This window comes from Balaenoptera ricei, chromosome 14, assembly GCF_028023285.1.
Source record: "Balaenoptera ricei isolate mBalRic1 chromosome 14, mBalRic1.hap2, whole genome shotgun sequence".
Classification (NCBI taxonomy): domain Eukaryota; kingdom Metazoa; phylum Chordata; class Mammalia; order Artiodactyla; family Balaenopteridae; genus Balaenoptera; species Balaenoptera ricei.
In genome coordinates, this window is record NC_082652.1 from 27032119 (window position 1) to 27058175 (window position 26057).

General features: G+C 46.1%; 1 protein-coding gene across 1 annotated transcript in view; it reads left to right on the forward strand.

Annotated features, from left to right (window-relative positions):
* Positions 1-6131: 6131 nt before the first annotated feature.
* The window catches only part of CRKL (CRK like proto-oncogene, adaptor protein), a 31234-nt gene continuing 11308 nt past the window's right edge, over positions 6132-26057 (forward strand). The window contains exons 1-2 of the mRNA XM_059894451.1: positions 6132-6905; positions 17025-17490. Coding sequence (XP_059750434.1) covers positions 6595-6905; positions 17025-17490 — 777 coding nt within the window. The 5' untranslated portion in view covers positions 6132-6594. The remainder of the gene's footprint in view (positions 6906-17024; positions 17491-26057) is intronic.

Consider the following 26057-nt stretch of genomic DNA (forward strand, 5'->3'; position numbering starts at 1 on the left):
TATATACAATGGAATATTACTCAGCCATAAAAAGGAACGAAATTGAGTCATTTGTTGAGACATGGATGGATCTAGAGACTGTCATACAGAGTGAAGTAAGTCAGAAAGAGAAAAACAAATATTGTATATTAACGCATGTATGTGGAACCTAGAAAAATGGTACAGATGAGCCGGTTTGCAGGGCAGAAGTTGAGACACAGATGTAGAGAACAGACATATGGACACCAAGGGGGGGAAACTGCGGTGGGGTGGGGATGGTGGTGTGCTGAATTGGGCAACTAGGATTGACATGTATACACTGATTTGTATAAAATTGATGACTAATTAAAAAACAAACAAAAGCAGTATTGTAACAAATTCAATAAAAAATTTTTTAAAAATGGTCCACATCAGGAAAAATCTTTAAAAAAGAAAAAGTCTCTTTGAAGAGTCTGCACGGAACAACTAGTGGCAAGAATATTTTCAGAAAAGATGAGAAATCACTAATTAGACACAACCTGAAGGGGAATCTGCTAAGATGTGTTACATTTGCTGGAGATAAAAATGTGTGAAGCAGAAAAAGGCTTACTTGGACAAATTTATAAAGCTCTAGAAAATGTAAGGCGTTTAGAGCCTATGGTTATTCATTGTACTCAAATTACTCATCAGGAGCTAATTTGCGGAAAATATTTGAATCTATCATGTGTTATTGAACTAGAGTTACCCACAGCAAACTTCCTTTGCTGTTATTTTTAATCCATCATCAGATCTGTGAATTTTTGTTAGAATTAGAAGCTGAATAGCCTGAATTGCCCCACCACACAGCAGTTTGATGGCTTAGCAGTGGTCAAATTTTATTGCAGTTTTTTTCAGTTCAGAGCCAAGGCTGAAATTTTTCACAGCAGAGCACCATTCTAAACCATCATCACTGAATAATTAATGGCCTTGGAAATTAGTTTTTGCTACAGACTTGATAATGTTTCTCAGTGAATTCAACCTAAAATGACAGGGCATGGGAATTCCCTGGCAGTCCAGTGGTTAGGACTCTGCACTCTCACTGCTGAGGGCCAAGGCTCAATCCCTGGTTCGGGAAATCCCATAAGCCATGTAGTGAGGCCAATAAACAAAAACAAAAAGTAAAATAAGATGACAGGGAAAAACAGTGCTTATATGTGAAATGTATACCGCAGCAGTCATTTTGACAATAACTAACGTTGTTTTGAATCACAAGGAATGTTAAGCTGCTTTATAAACTTCCTGTGCTGTCAAAAGTTAAAACAAGAAGCAAGATCTCATTCCCACACAAATTTGCAGCAGATATATTTTCTGAGCTCCAATTACAGTTCCAGCAGAATTTTTCAGAACTTGATGCCAAGTGCAATGGAAATATCCGTATTTCAAAATCTATTTAATTGGGCAATTGAGGAGTTTCCACCCAACCTTCAACTGAAGAGGATTAATCTGCAATGTAAAAACAAGCTGAAAGGCAAATATCCAGAGAAGAATCTAAGAGAATTCTATACATGCCATCCCACAATGACTATGCTCAATTAAAATCATGCAGCATTGGCAGTACCATCTGGCTGAGAGACATTTTCAAAGATGAAATATACAAAGTGTCATTACAGCTCAGCATTGACAGCTCAACATTTGATGACAGGGTCACGGATTTTGAAACCCAATTAAGCAAAATATTATCTCAAAAGAATTCCATTATTCTCATCAGTATACCTGGATTATAAAAAAGTTACACTCAATTACTATGATATTTTGAATTTCATTTTCAAAAAAATTGTAGAAAAAATTTTTTGTCATTAGACAAGAGAACATTCCAGATAGGTAAAACAGGTGGTGCAAATATTCTGAGGTATTAAGATGCTCCTATTTTAGAGGATTTTCTATAGGAGCCAGTGAGGAGAAGCAGGAGACTAGAGCAGGATTACATAATATTTCTTGATTTTCCTCTTGTCCTGTAAAGCCTAAAATATTTACTATCTGGACCTTTACAGAAAAATTTGGTGACCCCCCCCCCCGGGGCTAAAGGGTTGCACAGAACTGACTTCTTCGAGATAAGTGTGAGAGGGGAATCAGTGTTCCCCTGAGTGAATTTCACTAAAGGCACTCCAGAATGCTCTGAAATCTAGAGGAAACAAGAAAATCTGCCTTTTAGCTCAAGTGACAAGAAAGTGGACATTTTATAAAAGAGGTGGTAGAGCAATTAAAACTACATTAGAAAATGCCAGGGGGACCATGACCACACTTTAAAACACTGGAGTAAAGTTGGCCAGTGTTTTCTAGAGGGGTCCGTAGAGCTTCCGGATATGGCAGCCAAGCCTCGTTCAGAGATGTCACCCTCTGAAAGAAGTGATTAGTAAGTTGATATTTTAAATAGTGTTGCATGGGACTTCCCTGGTGGTCCAGTGGTTAAGACTCCGCGCTCCCAATACAGGGAGCCTGGGTTTGATCCCTGGTCAGGGAACTAGATCCCGCACGCCACAACGAAGATCCCGCGTGCCGCAACTAAGACCCGGCACAGCCAAATAAATAAATAAAAATAAATAAATAGTGTGGCATGGAAAATTATAACGGGGATGTGAACACTATATTATTAGCATTGCAGAAGCAAACTAATAGGAGGGGAAGAAAAAGAAAATAATCAATAAGCTCCTTTTTTGTTTTAGGGAGATAAGCTTGGAAATATACATGAAACATGGCAAAGTAGTGACTGAGAACTGCAGAGCCAGAGGGAAAGTTTACTACACGGAGGGAAAGGTCTCCAAGGACAAGTCCAATTAATGCAGTGGAAACTGAACAGGTCAACCAGCCCTCGTGGAGAGCGCACCTGAGAACTGCTGACCTGATCAAGTCAGTGCGGTAAACACACTTCCTGCTTCTCCCCCTACACAGTCACACCTCTTCTACCCTCAGCATCATTGCTAGGAAAGAACCCAGGGCAGGAGGAAGGGACAGATGCTTGTTCTTCTGGGTCCTCAGTAAGGCAGCAATCTAGGAAGTCAACCTGGCCTTAACCATCACCCGCAGGGTTGGACCTGCGCAGATAGGGGAAAATAAAAAGTCAATGGCGGGTCCCAAGGTTGTGTCCTCAGTTCAGAGGCAGCCTCGGGGATAGGAAGTCAGGAATCCCGGCAAGTTGCTCAAAAAGCCTTGTCAGTCCTTTGAATCTAAACCGTAAATATCTTAGAACACAAGTGTAAGTCTAACGCCATCTGGAAACCCTGGGAATGAGCAAGCTGAGGCAGAATCACAAATCTTTATGTTTTAGCCCTTTTTTTTAATGCTTCCTTGTTGCTTGTCCATTCATTTCCATTTTGTTATCTCTTAGCATCTAGAACGTTTTTTGGAAAAAAAAATTTTAAGCTTGTCTCAGGTGTGCTAAGGAAAAATACTTAATTTTTTTACTGTGAAAAATTCCAAACATATACGAAAGTAGAATAATATAATTAACACAAACCCTCCCCCCCCCACACAAGCACATCAGGTCTCCAACTTCAACAATTATCAACAAGGCCATTCTTGGGACTTCCCTGGTGGTCCAGGGGTTACGACTCCGCACTTCCATTGTGGGGGGCATGGGTTAGATCCCTGGTTGGGGAACTAAGATCCCACATGCCAGGGGGTGCAGCCAAAAAAAAAAAAAAAGCCATTCTTGTTTCACCTTTATCCAATCCACACCCTATTCCCCACTGGACTTCTTTTTTTTTTTTTTTTTTTGGCTGCATTGGGTCTTCGTTGCTGCACACAGGCTTTCTCTAGTTGTGGCGAGCAGGGGCTACAACTACAACATTGCGGTATGTGGTCTTCTCATTGCAGTGGCTTCTCTTGTAGAGCACAGCCTCTAGGCCCGCAGGCTTCAGTAGTTGTGGCCCGCGGGCTCTAGAGTGCAGGCTCAGTAGTTGTGGCGCATGGGCTTAGTTGCTCCGCAGCATGTGGGATCTTCCCAGACCAGGGCTTGAACCCATGTCCCCTGCACTGGCAGGTGGATTCTTTTTTTTTTTTTTTTTTTAATAAATTTATGGCTGCATTGCGTCTTTGTTGCTGTGCGCGGGCTTTCTCTAGTTGCGGCGAGCAGGGCCTACTCTTCATTGTGGTGCGCGGGCTTCTCATTGTGGTGGCTTCTCTTGTTGTGGAGCAGGGGCTCTAGGCGCGTGGGCTTCAGTAGTTGTGGCATGTGGGCTCAGTATTTGTGGCTCGCGGGCTCTAGAACGCAGGCTCAGTAGCTGTGGCACACGGGCTTAGTTGCTCTGCGGCATGTGGGATCTTCCCAGACCAGGGCTCGAACCCGTGTCCCCTGCATTGGCAGGCAGATTCTTAACCACTGCGCCACGAGGGAAGTCCCAGGAGGAATTTTTAAAGAGGGGAGCGTGGCACTCTGGCAGCAGAATGGTGGCGGTATCTGAAATCCAACCCCTCCACCCTACTCCAAGATTGACATTCCTATCTGGTGCTAGAATTTACTTTAGAGGGCCTCAGTTTCCCTATAAGCAAAACAAGGAAAATGGACTAAATTATAGGCAATAACTGTGTAACAGTGAAATGAGCCCTTGACTTTGAGTCAAAAGACCTGGCTTAAGAGTGCCAGCTGTGGGACTTCCCTGGTGGCACAGTGGTTAAGAATCTGCCTACCAATGCAGGGGACATGGGTTCGAGCCATGGTCAGGGAAGATCCCACATGCTGCGGAGCAACTAAGCCCGTGCGCCACAACTACTGAGCCCGTGCTCTAGAGCCCGCGAGCCACAACTACTGAGCCCACGTGCCACAACTACTAAAGCCCGTACGCCTAGAGACCCTGCTCCACAACAAGAGAAGCCACCACAATGAGAAGCCCACACACCGCAACAAAGAGTAGCCCTGGCTCGCCGCAACTAGAGAAAGCCCGCGCACAGCAACAAAGACCCAACACAGCCAAAAATAAATAAATAAATAAAAATTTTAAAAAGTGCCTGCTGTGCCTCTTGCAAATTATGTAACTTACAATAACTTATGTAAGCAAGCCACTTAACCTCTCTGAGGTTTAATTTTGGATCTATGAGATGCTCACTAAATATTTTTTCTATTTCTTAATTTTGTATCTATATGTAAACTTGTTATAATTATTTTATAATGTACATAAATCAAATCATTATGCTGTACACCATAAACAGTGCTGTATGTCAATTGTATCTCTATAAAACTGGAAGATAAATGAAATACATTAAAAAATGAAAAATATATATATAAGACATGGAACGATTCAGTCAGCTAGTCAGTTGAGCTAGGATTACAACCCAAGCCTTCACCTCCAAATTCTGAGCTATTCAAATTGTGCTCGAAACTAATACAACACGAAACTTTGGCGGGGAAGCTGAAAACCTGCTTTGCTGAGTCACAAAATGCACTAGACCGTGACACTTCCCCCGGAGTTTACCCCGGAACAGACATCACCCATCACCCTACAACGCAGGACAGGCTCAACCCCGGGGTGCGAAGGGCCACAATGAGAGTCCGATGACCAGGGGTCTAAGAATGGGCTCGTGCTGCCAGCGTCTCCCTTTCCGGACACTGTTTCTCCTCTGTCCGGTTCCAGGCTGCAGGTTTACCTCAACAGTCATTCATTCCACCAAGATTTGAGCATCAGCTCAGGGTGGGACGGTGCGCCAGGCCCAGAGCTGAACGAGGCGAGGCAGACCAGACCCTGCTCCCTTAAACTGACTGTCCAGTGCGGGTAGGGGCGGCCGGGGGCCGGGGTCCCAGGGGAGCTACGCCCGACAGCGTTCGCACCTGCCCGGCACCACCTGAGCGCGAGCAACGGTCGGCTCCGCGACCCCTTAACTTGGCCGTCCCGCTGCGGTCACCCCGGCCCCGCGGGGCCCATTGCCCCCGTCAGCTCACCTATGGGCCGCGCCCCCGGGCGGACCCAGCCTGCACTTCCCGCTTTGTTCCCAGAGCGGGTTCTGGAAGCGCCGTGCGCACCCCGCCCGAGCCGCTTCCAGGCAGCGCCCCCAGCTGCCCGGGAGGGCGCGCGGGGGCGCGCACGAGCGGCGCACGCCCGTCCCGCATGCCCGCGCTCCCGATTGGCCGCGCCGCATGACGTCACCGGGAGGCCCCGGCGGCCGCTGGGAGCCGGCGCCCGCGCGTGCGCAGACGGAGGGCACTGAGCGGAGGGGGAGGTGGCTGGCCGCTTCTCCCGCGTCCGCCATTTTGTTGCTGTGGCTCTTGGGAGCGGGCTGGGCGAAGCGCACCCGGCGGCGCGGCGCTCCCGGGGGTCCGGTGCTTGGCTTGGCCGCGAGGCTCGGTGCGGAGCGGCGGGGGCGCGGGGCCGGCGCGCGCCTGGCCAGGAGTGACCGTAGGGTCCCGGGTGGCCTCTGCCGCTCTTGGCTTCGCCGCCGCGACCCGGCTGGGCCCGCACCCCCGAGCCGGCTCGGTCCGTGAGGCGGCCCCGGAGCAGGCGGGCGGTGCAGAGGATGCTGCGGGCCCGCGGCCGCGAGGAAAGTGCCGGCTCGGCCCAGTAGGCGCGCGGTGAGCCAGAGGCCCGGCCCGGCCCGCAGACAATTCGGGCGGAGCGTCCAGCGCAGGCAGAGCAGCCCCGGCCCGCCCGGCCCAGCGCCCGGCCCGCCATGTCCTCCGCCAGGTTCGACTCCTCGGACCGCTCGGCCTGGTACATGGGGCCCGTGTCTCGCCAGGAGGCGCAGACCCGGCTCCAGGGCCAGCGCCACGGCGTGTTCCTGGTCCGCGATTCGTCCACCTGCCCCGGGGACTACGTACTGTCCGTGTCCGAGAACTCGCGGGTGTCTCACTACATCATCAACTCGCTGCCCAACCGCCGCTTCAAGATCGGGGACCAGGAGTTCGACCACCTGCCGGCCCTGCTGGAGTTCTACAAGATCCACTACCTGGACACCACCACGCTCATCGAGCCGGCGCCCAGGTGCGCGGAGGGCGTGTGCGGGCGGGGGTCGGGGCTGGACCCGTGGCCCCCCTTTCGGAACCGGGTTACTTTTCGGAGGGCATTCCGAACCGAAGGCAGTGTCAGGATCTGGGTCATTGTGAATGAAGGGGTGCGTGCGTCTTAAACGTGTTGAGTTGCGGGTGCCTAGTTGAAAATGGACGCTTTTTGCCTTTCGTTACGTTCTCGGTTTAATTACCCTGCTAAAGCAACGTTTTGTTGTTGTTTTTGAAACCTTTTTTGGGCCATGGATTGGGACTCTGAAGCTAGCCTACCCTCCCCCCCGCCCCCTGCAAGCACACACGAGTTTGCACACCTTTCAAGGTTTTTGAACTCCAGGTTAAGACCTCCTGGACTGCAGCTTTTGGAACACTGGGCAGATGAAAATGCTTTAGCGTTTAGAAACAAATACCTTTAACTGTGAAATATCAGAACTATATGTTGATACCCTGGTGCCAAGTTTGAAATAATCTGGGCATCTATTTTATAATACATTAATTACAAAAATTGTAAAAGAAGGTGCATTGGCTTCAACGAAGACTTTTTTTTTTTAACAGTTTCCCCCCAAGCTGGACCATCCATAGACTGGAAATCCATTTGGTTAAATTCCAAGGAGGAATGAGGCTAGAATGTTACTAAGGGAATTTTTTGAATGACACTCATCTTAATTCTATCCTACTTGAATTTCAGATGTACTTTTTGTGTTAAGTTTAATGACTTAGTATCTATTTTAAAGTTAACCCAGAGTGACACCGATCATTAGGCATCCTGTTTTCATTTGATTATTTGCCTTAATCAATATTTTGCTAGAGGTTTCTTTTATTTAAATTACGCCAAATTTGAGTTGAAGAGATTGCCTAGAATTTTAAAAGTAAAAGGTATTTCACTGCCCAGTTGATTTCTTAAACATTTGTTTAAAAAGGACAGCTTTTTCAGGATGAGATGTTTCTGACTTTACAAATTCTTTGACAGGATGGTACTCTGAGCTCTAAACACTAAAAGCTATTATATTAATTAAGGAACACCCACTGGACGGCTCAGCGTTGCTTCTGTGGAATAGAGATAGAGAAGGAACAGCGTGACAGTGGAATGACTTTGAGGTTAACTGCAGAACTAAATGGACTTTAAAAACTGGTGAGAAAGTGATTGTAAATCAGAGAGTGTATAACAAAGACCTAGACACCAAAAAGAATCTGACTGGTGAAACCTCCAGGTCCCCGAAGATACTGATGACTGGAGTCAACTTTCAGCACATGTAATTCCAATATAAGGGGTTGGAGAGACTCTTAGAACCCACAGTAATGAGATATTAAATACGTTTAAGTAAATTACTTTCCTAGCTTGTGGAGGTGAATTATATCATTAATTTCAAGCATTTAGCATGGCATGCTGTGTGCCAGGTGTTGTGCTTACTTTGAGGTGACAGGTACTATAATGCAGCTGTGAGTGAATAACTAGATCCCCTTTTGGGTGGAGAAAAAGGATTGTGCCGCAGCGGCTTCCCGCAGAAACGACCCCAAACTTCCCCTTCAGGCGTCTTCCCAGGTGCCCTTGTAGCTTTGTGAGTGTGGTGCCTGCCCTCACCCCTCTCATCCTCCTTCCCGGGAGCCAGCCCTGCACACCCACGCACACCTGCGGGCCTTTGTTCGACTGCCAGCCCTCCGTGGAGCGCCTCCCTCCACCGGCTCCTCACCTGCGGAAATCCTCCCTGTGGTGCTGGGACCTTTACCTGACCCTCCCCCTCGAGTTCAGCCTTGATTGTTTCTCCTCTGTGCCCTCTGCCCCAGGCATTTTGCTGTAGTTTAGTTTTTCCTTTTCCCTGCTGTCTCCAAGGGCTGTCACAGTGCTGGTTGAATCAGATCCTGGCTGGAATTACTTTGTCACACTGAATCTGGATTGCCTCTCCTGAGGATTTGGTTGATGTGTTACCTACTGTAGGAGACTATGCCAGGCAAGCCTTGGCCAAATGCAGAAATCAGGGCGATGCATTTTCACACCCCAGACAGGATAAAGTGGTTTAGCTTTTTTAGGCCTCAGAACTGAGCTCCTGAAGCCAGAGTTTCATGCCCCTTGGCTAATAGTTCTTTTTGGGGGTCTGTTTTGCTTAGTGAAAGGTCACAACTGTATGACTTCCTCAGAATTTAAGGACTGGTGCTTGTTTTGTACTAGTCTGATCTTTTTTATTGGAATGTTCCTTAACTTTTAATTTTATATATTTATTCAAATATGAGAATTATGTTCAGGAGAATTATGTTTCAGTGATAGGTACTGGGAAAGAGGGGTGACAGACATGCTTTCTCTGTCATGGAACTTAGATTTTAGTGGAGGAGACAGACGGAAAAGTAGAAAAATAAAATACTACAAGATTTGTGAATGCTATGAAGGAAATCAATCTAGGCTGAGAGGATCTAGTAGAAGGGTCTTACCTGAGGTGGGGAGGTCAGAGAAAGCGTGTGAAACTGCAGAAGGGAGGAGGAGCAAGGCTTGGGCGAGGAGGGGGAGAGCTTATGCAAAGTTCTGGGTTGGGAAAGACAGCAATGTGATGTGAGTGTGGCTCTGAGATGCACATCTAGAAGAGTTTGGACAGGTAATAGTCAAAGGCAGGAAATTGGGTGCCATGGAAGGGGTTTGAAGCCGGGAAGTGACCTGAGGCTGTTACTGCAATCCAGGTCAGAATGATGGTGCCTGATGAGTCGTCCATCCATCCATCATAGAGACATTACGTAGACTGAGTGATGGCTGTGGTTTGAAAATAAGTTGCTGGTGGGAGGGGGGATGATGGGGAAGAGAAAGGAAGAGACAAAGATGACTTGGTATATTTGTAGTTGTCTGTTCTCTGGGTTATCTTATCGTCTTTTGAGTTTGTCTGTGGTATTCATTTCTGTCTTAGATTTTAAATTTAAACACGAAAGGTATGTCAGTGGCTTTTGATTTTTGAATGACCCTAAAGGATTCTTTTTCTGCAGATGGGTGTAACTTTTATCTTAAAAATCATTTGATAAACAGAAACCTTGTGGTTTTCATCTCCATTTTATTTGAGTATAAACACTTTTAAGGTTCTGTTTATTAGGTTATAGTTAGTATTCAGGTAGGCACTACTGGTTTTTTTGTTTCTGTTTTAATAGAGGCTATTTCCAGTTTAACAACAGAGTGTTTCACGTTTCTGAGTGGATTTAGTTTAGCTATGAAATACATTTTCCTACGGTTTAGAAAATTGAAAGTGTGTTTTGTGTAGCTTGCTTTGCTTATAAAACTTTCCAATTCTAGCTTATGTAGCTATATGGTGGCTGGGAGAAAAATCATGAGAAGTAGAAGTTGAAAAACTGAGGCAAGTTGACCCATAGAGAAAACCCTGTTTTTTAGTCAGCACACATTGCTCATTGCATGTGCTGGTAATGTGGAACTAACGTTGACTTAGCAGTCCCTATCATGCTCTTGAGGAGCTTCCTGGTTACTGAGACTTTATTTAAAAGGCCAAGTTCATGTCATCTGATACAGACAGTAGCTGTGGGAGGGCGGAGAAAGGATGCGCAGCCTAACCTGAGCATCCCGAGGGGACCCTCACACGTGTGCCACAGAGGCCACACCATGGGGGACTGGAGGGTACCCCAGGTAGCATGGCCATGCCTCCCCCCACGGCCCCTGTCTGAATATTTAAGGGAACTTTTGGACTTCCGTAATCAGGAGTAGGGGAGAAGGATTAACAGTGATTTTGATTAGCATAGAATTGGACACTGTGGATAAACCTTTGAGTTTCTTCTTACCAATAGTTTAAATCACCTAAGTTCAATTTAGATGGGATCCATAAACGTCATTATGCTGGGAATGAAGTCTCGCCCAGGTGAGAATTGTGTTCCCATGGCACGTAAAGTGCTGATAGCCATTTGCTTTGTGACCTTTCTCTTGTTTAAGACTCAAATTCAGAGAACTTTTTATCTAAGAATTCTGCTCTTGATCTGAACAGTTGGACTAGGTTCTAAGGTGCTAAGGTTCCTTCAGGCTAAAATATTTTAGTTCTTTCTGATAAGTGAAAGGGGGCAGTGGTGATTATCCTGGAGTCGGAGTTAAGATCACAAGGAGTAAGGTGGGACCACCAGGCATGTGCAGCTGGTCGGGAACGACAGCCAAGTGTGAGTTCTGCGGTGGTGAGGCGAAGAGGCTTGGACAGCAAACCAGGTGGCACACGGGATCTCCTTGTCTGTGGAACAGATTTAACCCAGGTTTAGGGGAAATGCTTCCCTGTGTCTTGGGCATTTTAATTTTAGCAGGAATTTCAATATATTGAGGCTTACTGTATCCCAAAGCCCAATGCTAGACTCAAGTCATATAATGGAAGTAAACCACGGCCCTAGCTTTTGAGAAGCTCAGTATACTGAACAAATGAAAATAGAATACCATGGGAGCTTAAAAGCAAGGATGGTCAACTAAAGGGTCAGGCAGGGCCTGAAAGGGAAGGTGCTCTATGAACTGGTTCTTTTTTTTTTTTTTTTTTTTAAACATCTTTATTGAAGTATAATTGCTTTACAATGTTGTGTTAGTTTCTGCTATATAACAGAGTTAATCAGCTATATGTATACATATATCTCCATATCCCCTCCCTCTTGTGTCTCCCTCCTTCCCTCCCTATCCCACCACTCTAGGTGGTCACAAAGCACCAAGCTGATCTCCCTGTGCTATGTGGCTGCTTCCCACTAGCTATCTATTTTACATTTGGTAGTGTATATACGTCAACGCTACTCTCTCCCTTCGTCCCAGCTTACCCTTCACCCTCCCCATGTCCTCAAGTCCATTCTGTACATCTGCATCTTTATTCCTTTTCTGCCCCTAGGTTCATTAGAACCTTTTATTTATTTATTTTTTTTTTTAGATTCCATATATATGTGTTAGCATACAGTATTTGTTTTTCTCTTTCTGACTTCACATGAACTGGTTCTTGAAGGATGAGAACAAGTGTATGAGGTAGAAGAGGTGCTGGGAAAGGCACAGGTGTGGTTCGCGTGAGTGAGGGGCCACGAGCCAAGAAGTTAAGAATGCTGAACTGTGAAGGGCCTCTGTGCTTTGTACATGAGTTTAGCAGTGGGAGCCCTCTAAAGTTTTTAAGAAGAGAACTGTCATGGTCAGTTTTATTTTTTAGAAACTGGTGTGGGCGGGGTGGTGAAAGTCTGGAGTGTGGGGTTAATTAAGGGCTGTTACAGGGGAAGGGATTGTGAGAAGCTGAGCTGAGATCTCGTGTGTTGGGAATATAAGGTGGAAGCCGACGACAGCCGTCGCTGGGCAGTTGCCTGTAGGTGAGTGGAGAGCTGTGGCTTCAGGGATGATTGAATGGTGCCTCTGAGAGAATGGAGAGGAGGGATGGGGGAGGGGGTCGATGGTTTTCAACAGGGAAGCCAGGCGGGGTTCAGCAATCTGATGGGTTTGTTAACGAGAAGAGGGTTGGGGGCCAAATATACAGATTTGGGTGTAAGCTTTGGTGGAATCCGCAGAATGAGCAGAGGCAGAGAAGCTGTGGATGGAGGTGCAGAGGCAGGCGCCGCCGATGGAGAGCCATTGGTGAAGGTGCTGCGAAGCCAGGGATGGAGGGAGAGTCCTCCGTGCTCAGGGCCACCTAGGGGTAAGAAGCGCCGGAAGCACTTTGAGCAGACGGGTACTTAGCCAGTCTTCTTGGAATTGATTCTTTTACCATCTGTTTTGTTTTCCAACTTTTTATTGTGAAATCTTTCATACATACACAAGAGTATGTGTATACATGTATATAATAAGGAAAATTTTCCATATCCATGTTACCCCCTTTAAAAACTAGAACAGGACCTTTGAAACTCTCTCCTGCCAGAAGTTGATTGTATTGCTTCCTTAACAGGAATAAGGTAATTGTAAGCATAGAAGGCATTAAAGCTGAAGTTTAAAGAAAATGTTTTATCTGTGCTTTATAGACGCAGCTGAGAATGCTTTTAACCAAAGTAGGAGGGAGATTCATTGTCATTCGATGAGGAGTGTCTTCTCTTCCAGAGCTGGCGAGAGAGGGAGAGGGAGAAGAAGAAGCATGGGTCTGGTGTGCTTGATGGGCTTGGGAAACTGTGTGTGTGCTGGATGCTATTTACAGTCCTGATGAAGGAACAAATTGCGAAACAATTGAGAAACAATGAGTTGTTCCAGTTTTATGTTTCCTATTTCTTTGGGCAGTGGGGTCTAATATGTTAAGTATTTCTGACCTGGCATCATCATGCTTTCATCTCCGCAGTGGGACTAATGTGTAATTTGCAGGGGATTTTGATGAATACACGAGTTTGAGAAAATGGGGAGTGGAGGGCTTTGAATTTGTCAGGGGTGTGGCTGGGAGGTTGATTTCCTGTCATATTTAGGGATGTCTGTGTGTGTGCCGAATCAGGAAAGGAGCCCCAGGTCACTGTAGCAGTGAAGTGGTGGAGAAAGTGTAAGCTGTCCTCCCTCTTGTCAGGTCTGCACGAGCACCCTCCCCAGCTCCGCCTCGGCTGTCTAGACCAGGCCTCAGTGAGCTCACGGTGAAGGGCTAGCTGGTCAGCACTTTAAGCTTTGTGGGCCCTGTTGTCCCCTTCGCAGCCACTCAGCTCCGCCCTCGTACTGTGGAAGCAGCCACAGACAGCCCGTGAGCGCACGGGCCTGGCTGGGTTCTATTCAGACCTTATTTGTAAAACCAGCTGGTGGGCCGGTGGCCTGCAGGCCATAGTTTGTGGACCCCTTGGCCAGACTTACAGATAGTTTTTGTATAGTGTACTGGAGCTGAGAACGGTCATTACTTTTTTAAGAGTTATATGAAAAGAAGACTATCTGACAAAGGCCATATGTAGCCAGCAAGCCTCAAATGTGTGCTGGCCAGCCCGCTCCTGGCCTTGCTTGTGGGAACCAGCCAGCCCCGCGAGCTGTGGGGAAGCTGGGAAGGGAGCGTTTGAACCCTTGGGCCTCTAAGTCTTCTGATGTAGAATCAGAATGTGTAAGCCTGTCTAACGCGAAATCTTTCAGCTTTAAAGGGGGCTAGTCTTTGGCTTTTTCTGCACCCTCCCCTTGCCTGTTCTGACCCTTAGCAGAACTTGACCCCGTCAGCTTCTGTGGGACACATGAATGACACTTGGTGCTCTCATTTGCCTTCCAGTCTCTGTCACTACTAAGTTTGCAGTCTTTTGAGAGCAGAAACTTGGTTTTAATTCATTGTTTGTCCCCCAAGTTCTTAGCACATAATAAGGCCAGTGGGTACCTGGGTAAATGGATGTCATTAGTGTTAATCCCTACTGAAGCTGTACTAGTATTCTTACGGTCTGTGGAACTGCTTTTAACTTTTAACTGTATAAACAGTAAAATAACCCTTGGAGGAGTCTGCAGTGGAACCAAGTGTGCTCTTGGTGAAGTATCTGAGATTTGTATAGTGTGACCCAAACTCTCACAGAATCTCCGTGGCCCTTGAGTTAGGATCAGGTGTGTACTTTCAGGGATAGGGGGTGAGGAGCTGATGGGGTGCTTAGTGCCGGTCAGGAACTGTTGTGGGTGTTTCACACACAGCGTTAATTCTCAGACACCTGAGAGACCCACGGGTTGTCCCTGCGGCTGACGAGCTGAGAGAGGCTGTGAGTGAGGACACTGCCTTGTGCAAATCCAAGTGGAAAGCATTGTACCTCCCAGGATTGCTGTGTCAGATTTACTGTCTGCCAAGACTGCAGGTAGTCCCCGATGGAGGTATAAGTGTCAGCCTTTTCTTTGTTTTGCTGTTCCTGCTCACTCTTTTTTAGATATATGGATAGTAAGCAGTTTGCCCCTTTGTTGTCGGGTTGTTAATAAGTAACAAGGCCTTTGAGGTTTTAAGTCACTCTTCTAACCACCAAGGTATCCTGACTACTGTGAAGCTAGTCATTTACATTAAAAAGATGTAAGTTTTGACAAATTACAAAGACTTTTGGAGAGTAGTGTGGCAAAATGTACCGAGGGCCGTGAAAACATTCCTATTCTTTAATCCAGGAATCTAGGCTTTACAAGAAATACAGTGCAGGGAAATTAAATTCAAAAGAGTGTGTGAAGATGGTAATAGAGAGAAAGAAGAACCATTCAGAAACACAGGGATGCTTGTTTGCAGCAGGCTCACAGAATGAAGCAAGAGCAGTATAGTGGGGAAACGCAGAAAAACTGCCCCTGGCATGTGTACATGGGACTCTTTTTTTTTTTTTTTTTAATAAATAAATTTATTTATTTTTGGCTGCATTGGGTCTTCGTTGCTGCGCGCAGGCTTTCTCTAGTTGCGGCAAGCGAGATTCTCATTGCGGTGGCTTCTCTTGTTGCGGAGCACAGGCTCTAGGCGCAGACTTCAGTAGTTGTGGCACACGGGCTCAGTAGTTGTGGCTCACGGGCTCAGTAGTTGTGGCTCATGGGCTTAGTTGCTTCGTGACATGTGGGATCTTCCTGGAGCAGGGCTCGAACTCTTTTCCCCTGCATTGGCAGGCAGATTCTTAACCACTGCGCCACCAGGGAAGTCCTGTATGTGGGACTCTTAAGAAAGAAAGCCATAAAGTGGGCAGGCAGATGGGAGGGGAGGGAGGAGGGAAGGAGAACTGTAGCTACCTTGGGGCAGGAACTGTGGGATTTTTTTCTCTTTTGTTTTCCTTTTTTTTTGCTGAATGTTGTAACATGGTAACACTTTTTTAAAAAGAAACTTTTTTTTTTAATTAAAGTGCTTCAACTTAGGAGATCATGTTGTTATGTGAAACAACTTTTTAGGTCATTAATTGGGGGAAAAAGAGGGAATGGCCATGATCTACTGGAAGATAAAACAATTGTAGTCCGCGGTTAGGCAGGTATAGGCCCTACCCCAGCGTTCTCCCTCGGGCTGCTCCAGAACCAGCCTTGGTGATGACTCTGCAGGCGTCACCCTCTAAAGAGGTGGAGACTCTGGGTGAAGTTACTCTGGTGTAGATTCTGTGCTTCAAAAAAGTTAAGGGGAGGAAATGCTAACAGCAAAATAGGTTTTCCCAAAACTTCATGTATTCGCAACTTTCCAGAACACTTCTTAGGTGAAGAGAGACCTCTATACTTCTCTTGCAGAAGGGGCATTCCAGGTGGGGTGTTGCTGAAGAGAAGGGACAGTGCTTTTCTTTTTCCTTCTTTTTTTTTTTTTTTTAATTAATTAATTAATTAATTTATTTTTGGCTGTGTTGGGTCTTTGTTGCTGTGCACATGGGCTTTCCCTAGTTGCAGCGAGCGGGGGCTACTCTTCGTTGCGGTGCACAGGCTTCTCATTGCGGTGGCTTCGCGGAGCACGGGCTCTAGGCGCGCAGGCTCAGTAGTTGTGGCGCATGGACTTAGTTGCTCCACAGCACGTGGGATCTTCCTGGACCAGGGCTCGAACCTGTGTCTCCTGCATTGGCAGGCGGATTCTTAACCACTGTGCCACCAGGGAAGCCCGGGACGGTGCTTTTCTAACCGACTCTAGGTGGTTCCGGGTGTGCGAGCCAGACTCACAGGGGAGCTCCAAGAGCGGGTGGCCGGGGGTGTGATGCTTAGGTGAGAGCTCTTGCGTCTGAGCTTTTCCGTGAAAATTTTCACGTTTTCATTTTGAGGCTCAGATGATGATTCCTGTACAAGATGCAGTATGGGTTGTTTTTTTAAAAAATTGTAATGCAAGTATATACTCCCTTTCCTGGTTTTTATATTTTGAGGGGCACAGAGGCCTTTGTCATCTCTCTGGGTGCCCGGGGAAGTGTGCAGGGTGCACGCCCTAGATTAGGACCAGAAGGAAGAGTGTGTGGTGGTTGTGATGGGCCTAAGGAAGGAAGCAGCTGAACTCACAGGGGATTTAAAAATAATTTAAAAAATTCAGACCAGGTATCTGTATGTGTAAACAAAAGCTTTCTGTGAAACAGAGATATGTGGGAGGGGTGCTATGCACCTAACGTTAATATTCAGGATATTAACTTCGATTGCATTACAAACTACAGAGGATAAAACAGTGTGACAGGACGTTCTTAATGTCTGAGAATATGGAGAGGGAAATAATTTGTTATAGAGTTAATTGGTTTATTTTAAAAGTTTGACAAACACTGGTATAGAGTAAGATTTTTCTCATAATTTTCTCTCTCTCTGAAGGTATCCGAGCCCACCAATGGGATCTGTATCAGCACCCAGCCTGCCTACAGCAGAAGAAAATCTGGAATATGTACGAACTCTCTATGATTTTCCTGGGAATGATGCCGAAGACCTGCCCTTTAAAAAGGGTGAGATCCTGGTGATAATAGAGAAGCCAGAAGAACAGTGGTGGAGTGCCCGGAACAAGGATGGCCGGGTGGGGATGATTCCCGTCCCTTATGTGGAAAAGCTTGTGAGGTCCTCGCCACATGGCAAGCATGGGAATAGGAATTCCAACAGTTACGGGATCCCAGAACCTGCTCACGCGTATGCTCAGCCTCAGACCACGGCTCCTCTGCCTGCAGTTTCCAGCACTCCTGGGGCAGCGGTCAGCCCTTTGCCATCCACACAGAATGGACCTGTCTTTGCAAAAGCAATTCAGAAAAGAGTGCCCTGTGCTTATGACAAGACCGCCCTGGCATTAGAGGTAAAATCTATTAAGGCTGGTTCTTTGGGTCCTTTGACACTCAGTTTTCGTTTTCTTTGGCTGTGGCTTGCGGGGATCTCAGTTCCGCGACCAGGAATTGAACCCGTGCCCTAGGCAGTGGAAGCACGGAGTCCTAACCACTGAACTGCCAGGGAATTCCCTAAAAATGCAGATTTTTAGAAGAATGGTCGCATATATTTTTGTGTGTTATTTTTTTACTGATGTATAAATTTATATAAATTACGTAAGTGAGGTGGGCCCTAAGTATTATTATATTAGAATATGGGATTTGGTACCACAGTTCCCAGCTCTTTCATTTATTGATAACTTATGAAAATGGTTTGTGAATCACACACTGCAATGTAAGTATCATTATAATATGAGTACGGTTTTATACTCTTCCTTAGTATCATTACATCACATGTGTGTTAGAGAAACTGAGATTAAGTTATTGCTTGTTCCATGTGTGTTCACCCCGCGGTCACAGTAGGGCAGTGTTGGGAGGCAGCCCAGGTGCATGGCAGGAGGATGAAGTCATGGGGCCTGTTGCTTCAGAGCAGCCTGCCCTCAGGTTCAAAGGGAGCTGTGATTTTTGTGTGTTTTTTTTCACTGGTTATCCTCAGGTTTTTTTGGACCAAGAGTAATACCCAAGTGAACTACACCTGGAGGTTTGGTTCAGAGTCTGAGGTTACTTCTCCCTCTCACCTTGGCTCTAAGGAAAGAGCATCTGAGGCGGGGGCCGGGGCTGGGGAGGACCTGGTGCTTTTATACTTCGCAGTGGAAGAACAGGAAGGGAACGAGAAGAGGCTCCTTCCACAGATGGAGGCCTGGCTGAGTCGGCCTGCTGGCCTTCTCATCCCCACACAGACCTGCCCCTGCACGGTACACACCTCAGCACCCTAAAATAACTTGGGGTGTTCTGGGTTCTAAATACCTTCCAGTTTGCTTAGTGGTTTCAGGCTCTGGGAGCACTTCCACATCTCTGGTCTCCTCATGAGAGTGGGGAGCTAGGATTTAGAGTTGTGTTATGCAGCTGACGGTTGGCACACCAGGGTGAGATCCTGGGGGTCCAGGCTCCCAGTCAGAATTCCAAGCCCCGTTAAGGAAGTCAGGAAGTGAGTTCTTACCTGAGCCAGGATTTAAAGCCTCACTCCCTTTAGGATGCCTGTGTGTTGACTTCTGGCTCTAAGATGTACAGTTTAGAAACCCCTGTCTCCCATGTGTGTTCTTTGGAGTGTGCACAGGGGGTTGTAGAGGGGATCACTCAGAGCTTGGGGAGTGGATACATAGGTGGGTGCCTTAGGGAGGCCGGGGTGAGGAGAAGGAGCCTGGTTCATGAAGCATATTTGAAGATAACCCATCTTCTCGGCTGTTAACACTGCTTTTCTAGTCTCAGGCCCCGGAGACGGGTCTCCACACCCGAGCCTCCTCGTGACACCAGACCAGCCGTGTCAGCCTCGTGAAAGGCTACCTTAGGTGATTAGAGTGTTAGTGGACCCAAGAAATAGACCTTTGCCAAATTCCACTTCATGGTATTTCCTGTGCTGTGTGTTTAAATGAGACTTTCAGCTATGCCATAAATAAGTATTTCTGTGAATTATGTTATCTTCTAAAACTGATGCCTGTCGGATCTTGTTAAAAACAGTCCCCTCTTGGGACTGTTGCAATTAGGTTACCAGGAAAAGTATTAAAATTAAAATAAGAAAGGTGAGACAAGTAGGACAAAATGTGCCAGTAATTGAAGCTTCGTTATTCCCTTTTGAGATGGTGTTACAAAGTGAGGAAGGTTCAGGTGAACTTTACTTCCTGAGTTCACAAGGTTTTTTCATAAAACTTGAGTTTTGAAAGAACAGTCCTGCACGTGAAGAGATATTTTAAGAGAGGTCTTTGTTTAGACACTTCGCTCTCTTGCTCACCTCTTTTCAGGAAGCGAGTTGATCCTTGGGATTTGGTTTGAAAGGGGAGCCTCCCGTGCCCTTGGTGGAGCAGGGCTGGAAGGGCTCCTGGGAAGCAGGGGTGTTCTCAGGTGGTGGGGAGTGGCGAAGGCCTTTCCAAAGGTAGATCGTTGGCAGAAGAGAATGTTTGGAGCAAGGGTGCTGTGGTCATTACAAAATAACCTGCAGTCCAAGTTGTGTCCTCTGACACAGCGGCCCGCATTCGAGTCCCAGCTGTTCCTGGTGTGATCTTGGGCACGTTTCTCAAATTCTCTAAGTCTAAAAGGCACCCTGGCTCTGAGAGTTGATGTATGTTTGTTAATCATCCATTCATGCATCCAACCTGTGAGGGGTGCCTTGTAGGGTCCTCCACCAAAGAGCTTGCCACCTAATGAAAGATTAGAGGCAGAAAGCAGCAGTGTGGTAAGTGATCTGATAGCACAGAGTAGGTGGGAGCAGAGATGGAGGTAGGAGATGGGAATGTGGGTGGGTGTTGGTCCGGGAAGGCTTCCTGCAGGAGGTGACCCTTGAACTGAGTTTTGAAGGATGACTAGAAGTTAGCTGGGTGAAGTGGGAGGAGGCATTCCCGGCAGAAGGAAGAGCTTGCTGGAACAAGAGAACACCACTGTGTAGCTGCAGGTCATTGAGAGTGTTGGGTGTGTTGGGCAAAAGACAAAAGCTTGGACGCGAGTTGTGACCATATCAGCAGAGAGCTAAGCTGAGGAGGTGAACAGTTTTCTTGTGGTCTTCACTGAGGCATGAAATCGCTGTTTTCTCACAACTGTTAGAGGTTCTGAAGTTTGCGGGTGGGCAGTTTACCTTTTTATTGATTGATTTTTAAGTAATTTAGAGCACGTGCTTGAGTCTCCCTATAATAATACAAGTCTCCCATACTCATATTCCAGTATACTTTCCTGACTAGAAAAGGGCAGAAATTTGTTAGCACCTTCAGAGTTGTACTTAGCTCTGGGCACGCACAGCCAGGAGTCTGAATGGAGCCTCATGGAACAGTGCCCTGTGGTGTGGGCTAAGGGAACGGTGGTGAATTGGGGTAGGGGCTGCAGGTGAGGTGTGGAGGGAGTGGGGATGGGTCGATGGAGTCAAGGAGGGCAAGTGGGGTGGTCCTTAGCTCTGTCTTCCTGATGCCTCAGCTCCTACCTCAGCCTCACCATGGACACCTCCAAAAACATTCCCTTCTTCAGCAGAGGTTTCCTGAGTGCCTGGATGTGGCTACAGGAGTGGGGAGCGCAGCGGGGAGCAACGCAGAGGGCCCGTCTTTGTGGAGCCTGGGACACAGTCTCATGACATGGTCTCTGCTCCCACCAGGGAGAAACCAGCCGCCTCATCCCTGTCCTGTACCTGCCTCGCTCAGTGTGGGCCCCTGCAGTTGTCCCTCTTGAGGTTTTTGTTCGTTGGTTTTGGTTTTTTCGGCCTTACCCACCTGTATGCTTCTGGTCTTTTAAAATCCTGATTACATCATGTAGCATGTTGATCACCCCCTCGGTTTCATGTTATCTGCAAATTTCATAAATGCACGATCCAGATCCTTCTCTGCAGCCTCTCCTGATCCATGTCTGATATCTAAAAAAGGACAGTGAGGTTGGTCTGGTGTGACTTGTTCCTGACTGAGCCCATGCTGCCTTCCGGAGGCCCCATTTCCCATTCTAAATGCTCATAAACCATCTGTCTGCTAATTGCATCCAGAATTTTGTCCAGGTTTGATCTCAGGCTCACCTTTTGTGTTTCATAGAATTTGCCATCATCCCTGTTAGAACAAAAACCAAGAGACTTGACCCTTCATAAGCCTGCGAGTGTTCTGTGATGTAATTCTCTGTGGCAGATGACCAGCAGTGGACTGGTCCTGTTTACCGGTGTGTTTGGTCAGCACTTGGATATCTGTTCTTATCAGCATGAGGCCATCCTTTCATCTGTGGTGCATGTTTTTTCTGTGAGCTCACCAGCATGCTCAAGAAACCTGCTCTTCACTCCCATTGGGGTCATCTGCGATTGTGTTGTTTACATTTCTTGGGTTGTCTACTCCCCATTTTGAAAACCCTTAGACATTGAGTTGCATCTGGTCTCAATCTTTTGAATTGACCTTCCTAAGACCTATGGTACTACTTCCTTCACTGACTGGCCTAGAATTCCCAGATTTCTGCTTCCACCAGTTGGTTTTGCTTCATTGGTTATAATTAAGTGTTTGCATTAGCAGTTTCTTCATCGCTGCTTCTACTTACTGAGAGGAAGTTATCTACAAAGCAAATCTAGGTTTTCTCAGTGCTGATTGTGTTCTTCTGCTCTCCGGGATCAGCTGTGAGTTCCTGTGGCTGGAACTCTATGCCCACAGTGATGTCTGGTCTGCATGTGGAGGTCTGTAAGGGTCATGCCTCCCAGCGTGAGGGGGCTGCTCTGTCTCAGCGATTCCCCTCCTCACCAAGGCTTGTCAGAGATGCCCACAAGCTCACACACACCTTCTTAAGGACTTTCATCAGGGCTGCCGGGCTCCTTCTCCATCCTTCTGTCGTTGACATGTCACTTGTCCTTAACAGCATCCAGTTTTAGGAATTCTGTGCCTAAGGTAACATTTTTTTTCCTAGCATATCATATTCTCATTGGATTGTGAATTAGAGAATATTCTTAAAAGGGTTTTGTTCCTCTTTCTTCCTATGTAAATTGAGTGAGAGTACTGTGAAATTGGGGCCCTAGTGTGGTTCAGACAAAGCCAGTCCCAGCCTGGTCATTAAGCTAACCTCAGTTTTCCATACGTGGTAATAGCTATTGTGTAAGGAGAACCATCAGCTAGGGGCTTCACAGAGAATATTTTAGTTGATCCTCATAGCTGCCCCATTTTATGCACTTAGAACTTGAGGTTTGTTTAATTTGTTGACAGTCTCATAGTTGGTATGTGGTAGAGCTAGGACTCAGCCCACACAGTCTTTTTTTAAACAGCTTTATTGAGATAAAATTCACATATCATACAATTTACCCATTTAAAGTATACAACTCAGTGGTCTTTGTCATGTTAAATTATTCATTTTTTAAAAATTGTGATGAAATGTGCATAACAGAATTTGCCCTTTTTAAGTGTACAATTCAGTGGCATTAATTGCATTCACAGTGTTGTGCAGTCATCAGCACTGTTTCCAAAACTTTTTCCTCACCCCAAACTATAACCATTAAGCAGTAACTCCCCACCCTCCTCTCCTGAGGCCCTGGTAATCTCTAGTCTACCTTCTATCTGTATGAATTTGCCTATTCTAGATACCTCATATAGTAAATGGAATCATAAAGTATTTGTCCTTTGGATTGGGCTTATTTCACAGAGCATAATGTTTTAAGGTTCATCCATGTTATAGCGAGTATCTTCATTCTTATTATAGCTAAATAAAATTCCATTGTATGGATAGACCACATTTTGTTTATCCATTCGTTAGGTAATGGTCATTAGAGTTATTTCCACCTTTTGGTTATTGAGGAGAGTGTTACGAACATTTATCTACACGTTTTTGTTTGAATACCTGTTTTCAGTTCTCTAGGGTATATGCCTAACAGTGGAATTGCTGGGTAGCTCTTTGTTTAACTTTTGAGGCCAACTAAACTGTTTCCACAGTGGCTGCACCATTTTACAATCCCACAAGCAATCCACAGTTCTCCACATCCTCATCAACACCTGTTATTTTCCTTCTCTTTAAAATTTATAGCCATCCTACTGGCTATAAAGTGGCATCTTGTGGTTTTGATTTGCACTTCTGTAATTACTAATTATGTTAAGTGTCTTTTCCTGTGCCTCTTGGCCATTTTTATATCTTCTTTAGGAAAATGTTCAAGAGCTTTGCCCATTTTTAAATTGGGTTGTTTGGTTTTTGTTGTTGAGTTTTAGGAGTTTTTCATATATTTTGGATATTAAACTCTTATCAGAGGTATGATTTTTAAATACTTTTTTCCCGTTCTGTAGGTTGTCTTTGTACTTTCTTGTCAGTGTACTTTAATGCACGTTGTTGATTTTGATGAAGTCCATCTTATCTATTTTATCTTTTGCTGCTTGTGCTTTTGATGTCATATCTGAGAATCCATTGCCAAATTCTGGGTCATGAAGATTTACCCCCATGTTTTCTTCTAAGAGTTTTATGGTTTTAGCTTTTACATTCAGGTCATGTATCCATTTTGAGTTAATTTTTGTATATGGATTGACGTGGGCATCCAAATTCTTTCTTTGCAAGTAGAAAATCCAGTCGTAGCAGTACCATTTGTTGGAGAAATTGTTCTTTCCCCATTGAATGGACTAGGCACCCTTTTCAAAAATCAGCTGGCCAGGGAATTCCCTGGTGGTCCAGTGGTTAGGACTTTGTGCTTCCATTGCAGGGGGCATGGATTCGATCTCTGGTCGGAGAAGTAAGATCCCACAAGCCGCAAGACTTGGCAAAAAATCATAATAATCAGTTGGCCAGAGATGTATGAGTTTATTTATGAACTCTCAGTTCTAGTCCATCAATCCATATGTCTGTGTGCCAAGACCACACTGTTTTGATTTCCATAGCTTTGTGTAGTGGGTTTGAAGTCAGGAAGTATGAGTCCTCCAACTTTGTTCTTCTTTTTCAAGATTGTTTTGGCTATTCAGCATGCCTTGCAGTTCTGTATGAATTTGAGGATCAGCCTTTCCATTTCTGGGGCGGGGGGGAGCTGTTAGAATTTTGATAGGAATTGTGTTGAATTTGTAGATCACTTTGGGTAGCGTTGACATCTTGAAAATATTGTCTTTCTATCCACGAACACTGGATGTCTTTCCATTTATTTAAGTCTTCTTTAATTTCTTTTAGCAGTGTTTTGTAACTTTTGGTGTACAAGTCTATCACCTTGGTTAAATTTATTCCCAGTTACTTTATTCTTTTAGATGCTATCGTAAATGGAATTGCATTCTGGTTTTTTTTTGGCTGCGCCACGCAGCTTGCAGGATCTCAGTTTCCAACAGGGATTGAATCTGGCATGACAGTGAAAGCGCTGAGTCCTAACCACTGGACCACCAGGGAGTTCCCTGGAATTACATTCTTATTTGCTCACTGCTGGTGTATAGAAACACAACTGATACTGTGTGTTGATCTTGTACCCTGCAAATTGGCTGAGTTTTATTAGCTCTAATAGCTTTCTTCTGGAATCTTTCTATATATAGGATCAGGTCATCTGTGAATGGAGATGGTTTTACTTCTTTCTTTCCATAGCCCACCTTCTCTTGCACCACGGCATGCATACCTTTAACCCCTGACTCATCCTAAAATAAAACCCCTGTGTTTTCATAGGAAGTGTTAACCAGTAAGTAGCCCTCTTGAGCCAAGTTACTACCCTGGAGGATAATGGCAATCTTAAAGAGACTGGGGGGGCTTCCCTGGTGGCGCAGTGGTTGAGCGTCTGCCTGCCAATGCAGGGGACACGGGTTCGAGCCCTGGTCTGGGAAGATCCCACATGCCACGGAGCGACTAAGCCCGTGAGCCACAATTGCTGAGCCTGCGCGTCTGGAGCCTGTGCTCTGCAGCAAGAGAGGCCGCGACAGTGAGAGGCACGTGCACCGCGATGAAGAGTGGCCCCCACTTGCCGCAACTAGAGAAAGCCCTCGCACAGAAACGAAGACCCAACACAGCCATAAATAAATAAATAAATAAACATTTAAAAAAAAAAAGAGAGAGACTGGGTCTTCAATATTAAAAACCAGTCAATAGGGCTTCCCTCGTGACACAGTGGTTAAGAATCCACCTGCTAATGCAGGGGACACGGGTTTGAGCCCTGGTCCGGGAAGATCCCACATGCCACGGAGCAACGAAGCCTGCGTGCCACAACTACTGAGCCTGCACTCTAGAGCCCATGAGCCACAACTACTGAAGCCCGTGCTCCGCAACAAGAGAAGCCACTGCAATGAGAAGGCCGTGCACCACAACGAAGAGTAGCCCCCGCTCACCGCAACTAGGGAAAGCCCACGCACAGCAACCAATACCCAACGCAGCCAAAAATAAATAAATTAAATAACTAAATAAATAAATTCATTAAAAAAAAAAGCACCAGTCAGTAGCATCCAGTTGTAGGTGAGGGTACGTGAGGCCACTTGATGGCTGCTCAGGGCACATGGACACAGAGGGTTTGATTCAGGTGCAGGTGCCCAGAGCACACGGGGCGGTGTTAGAGCAGGCAAAGGGCCCAGGGAGCTCCGTGAGAGCGGGCGGCCTGTCTGCTTCTTTCTGTCTTGTGTCCTTCCAGGCCTGGCACATGGATGTTCAGCGTGCGTTAAATGAGTGAATGAATGAAAGCCACAAATTGCAGGATGAAAGCTGCCTGGTGATTGTAGCACATGGGTTTTTGCTTTGTTTTATATCTTTTTTGGGTTATGGACGGACCCCTTTGAGAATCTGGTGAAAGCTGTGGACTCTTTCTCCAGAAAAACAACATATATTAATGTATTTACATATAGTTCTGCATATACTTTTGAGGATCTTTAATATCTGAGACCCATTCCTGTCACCGAAGTTAGGACTTCTGACTCCAGTGTAACCCATTGCGTTCCTGATCTTGTTTTTATGGAGCCTGACTGGGGAAGCAGAAAGCTGCTGTGGCAGCCAATGCTGGGGCCTCCAGGGCTAGGACTGCTCT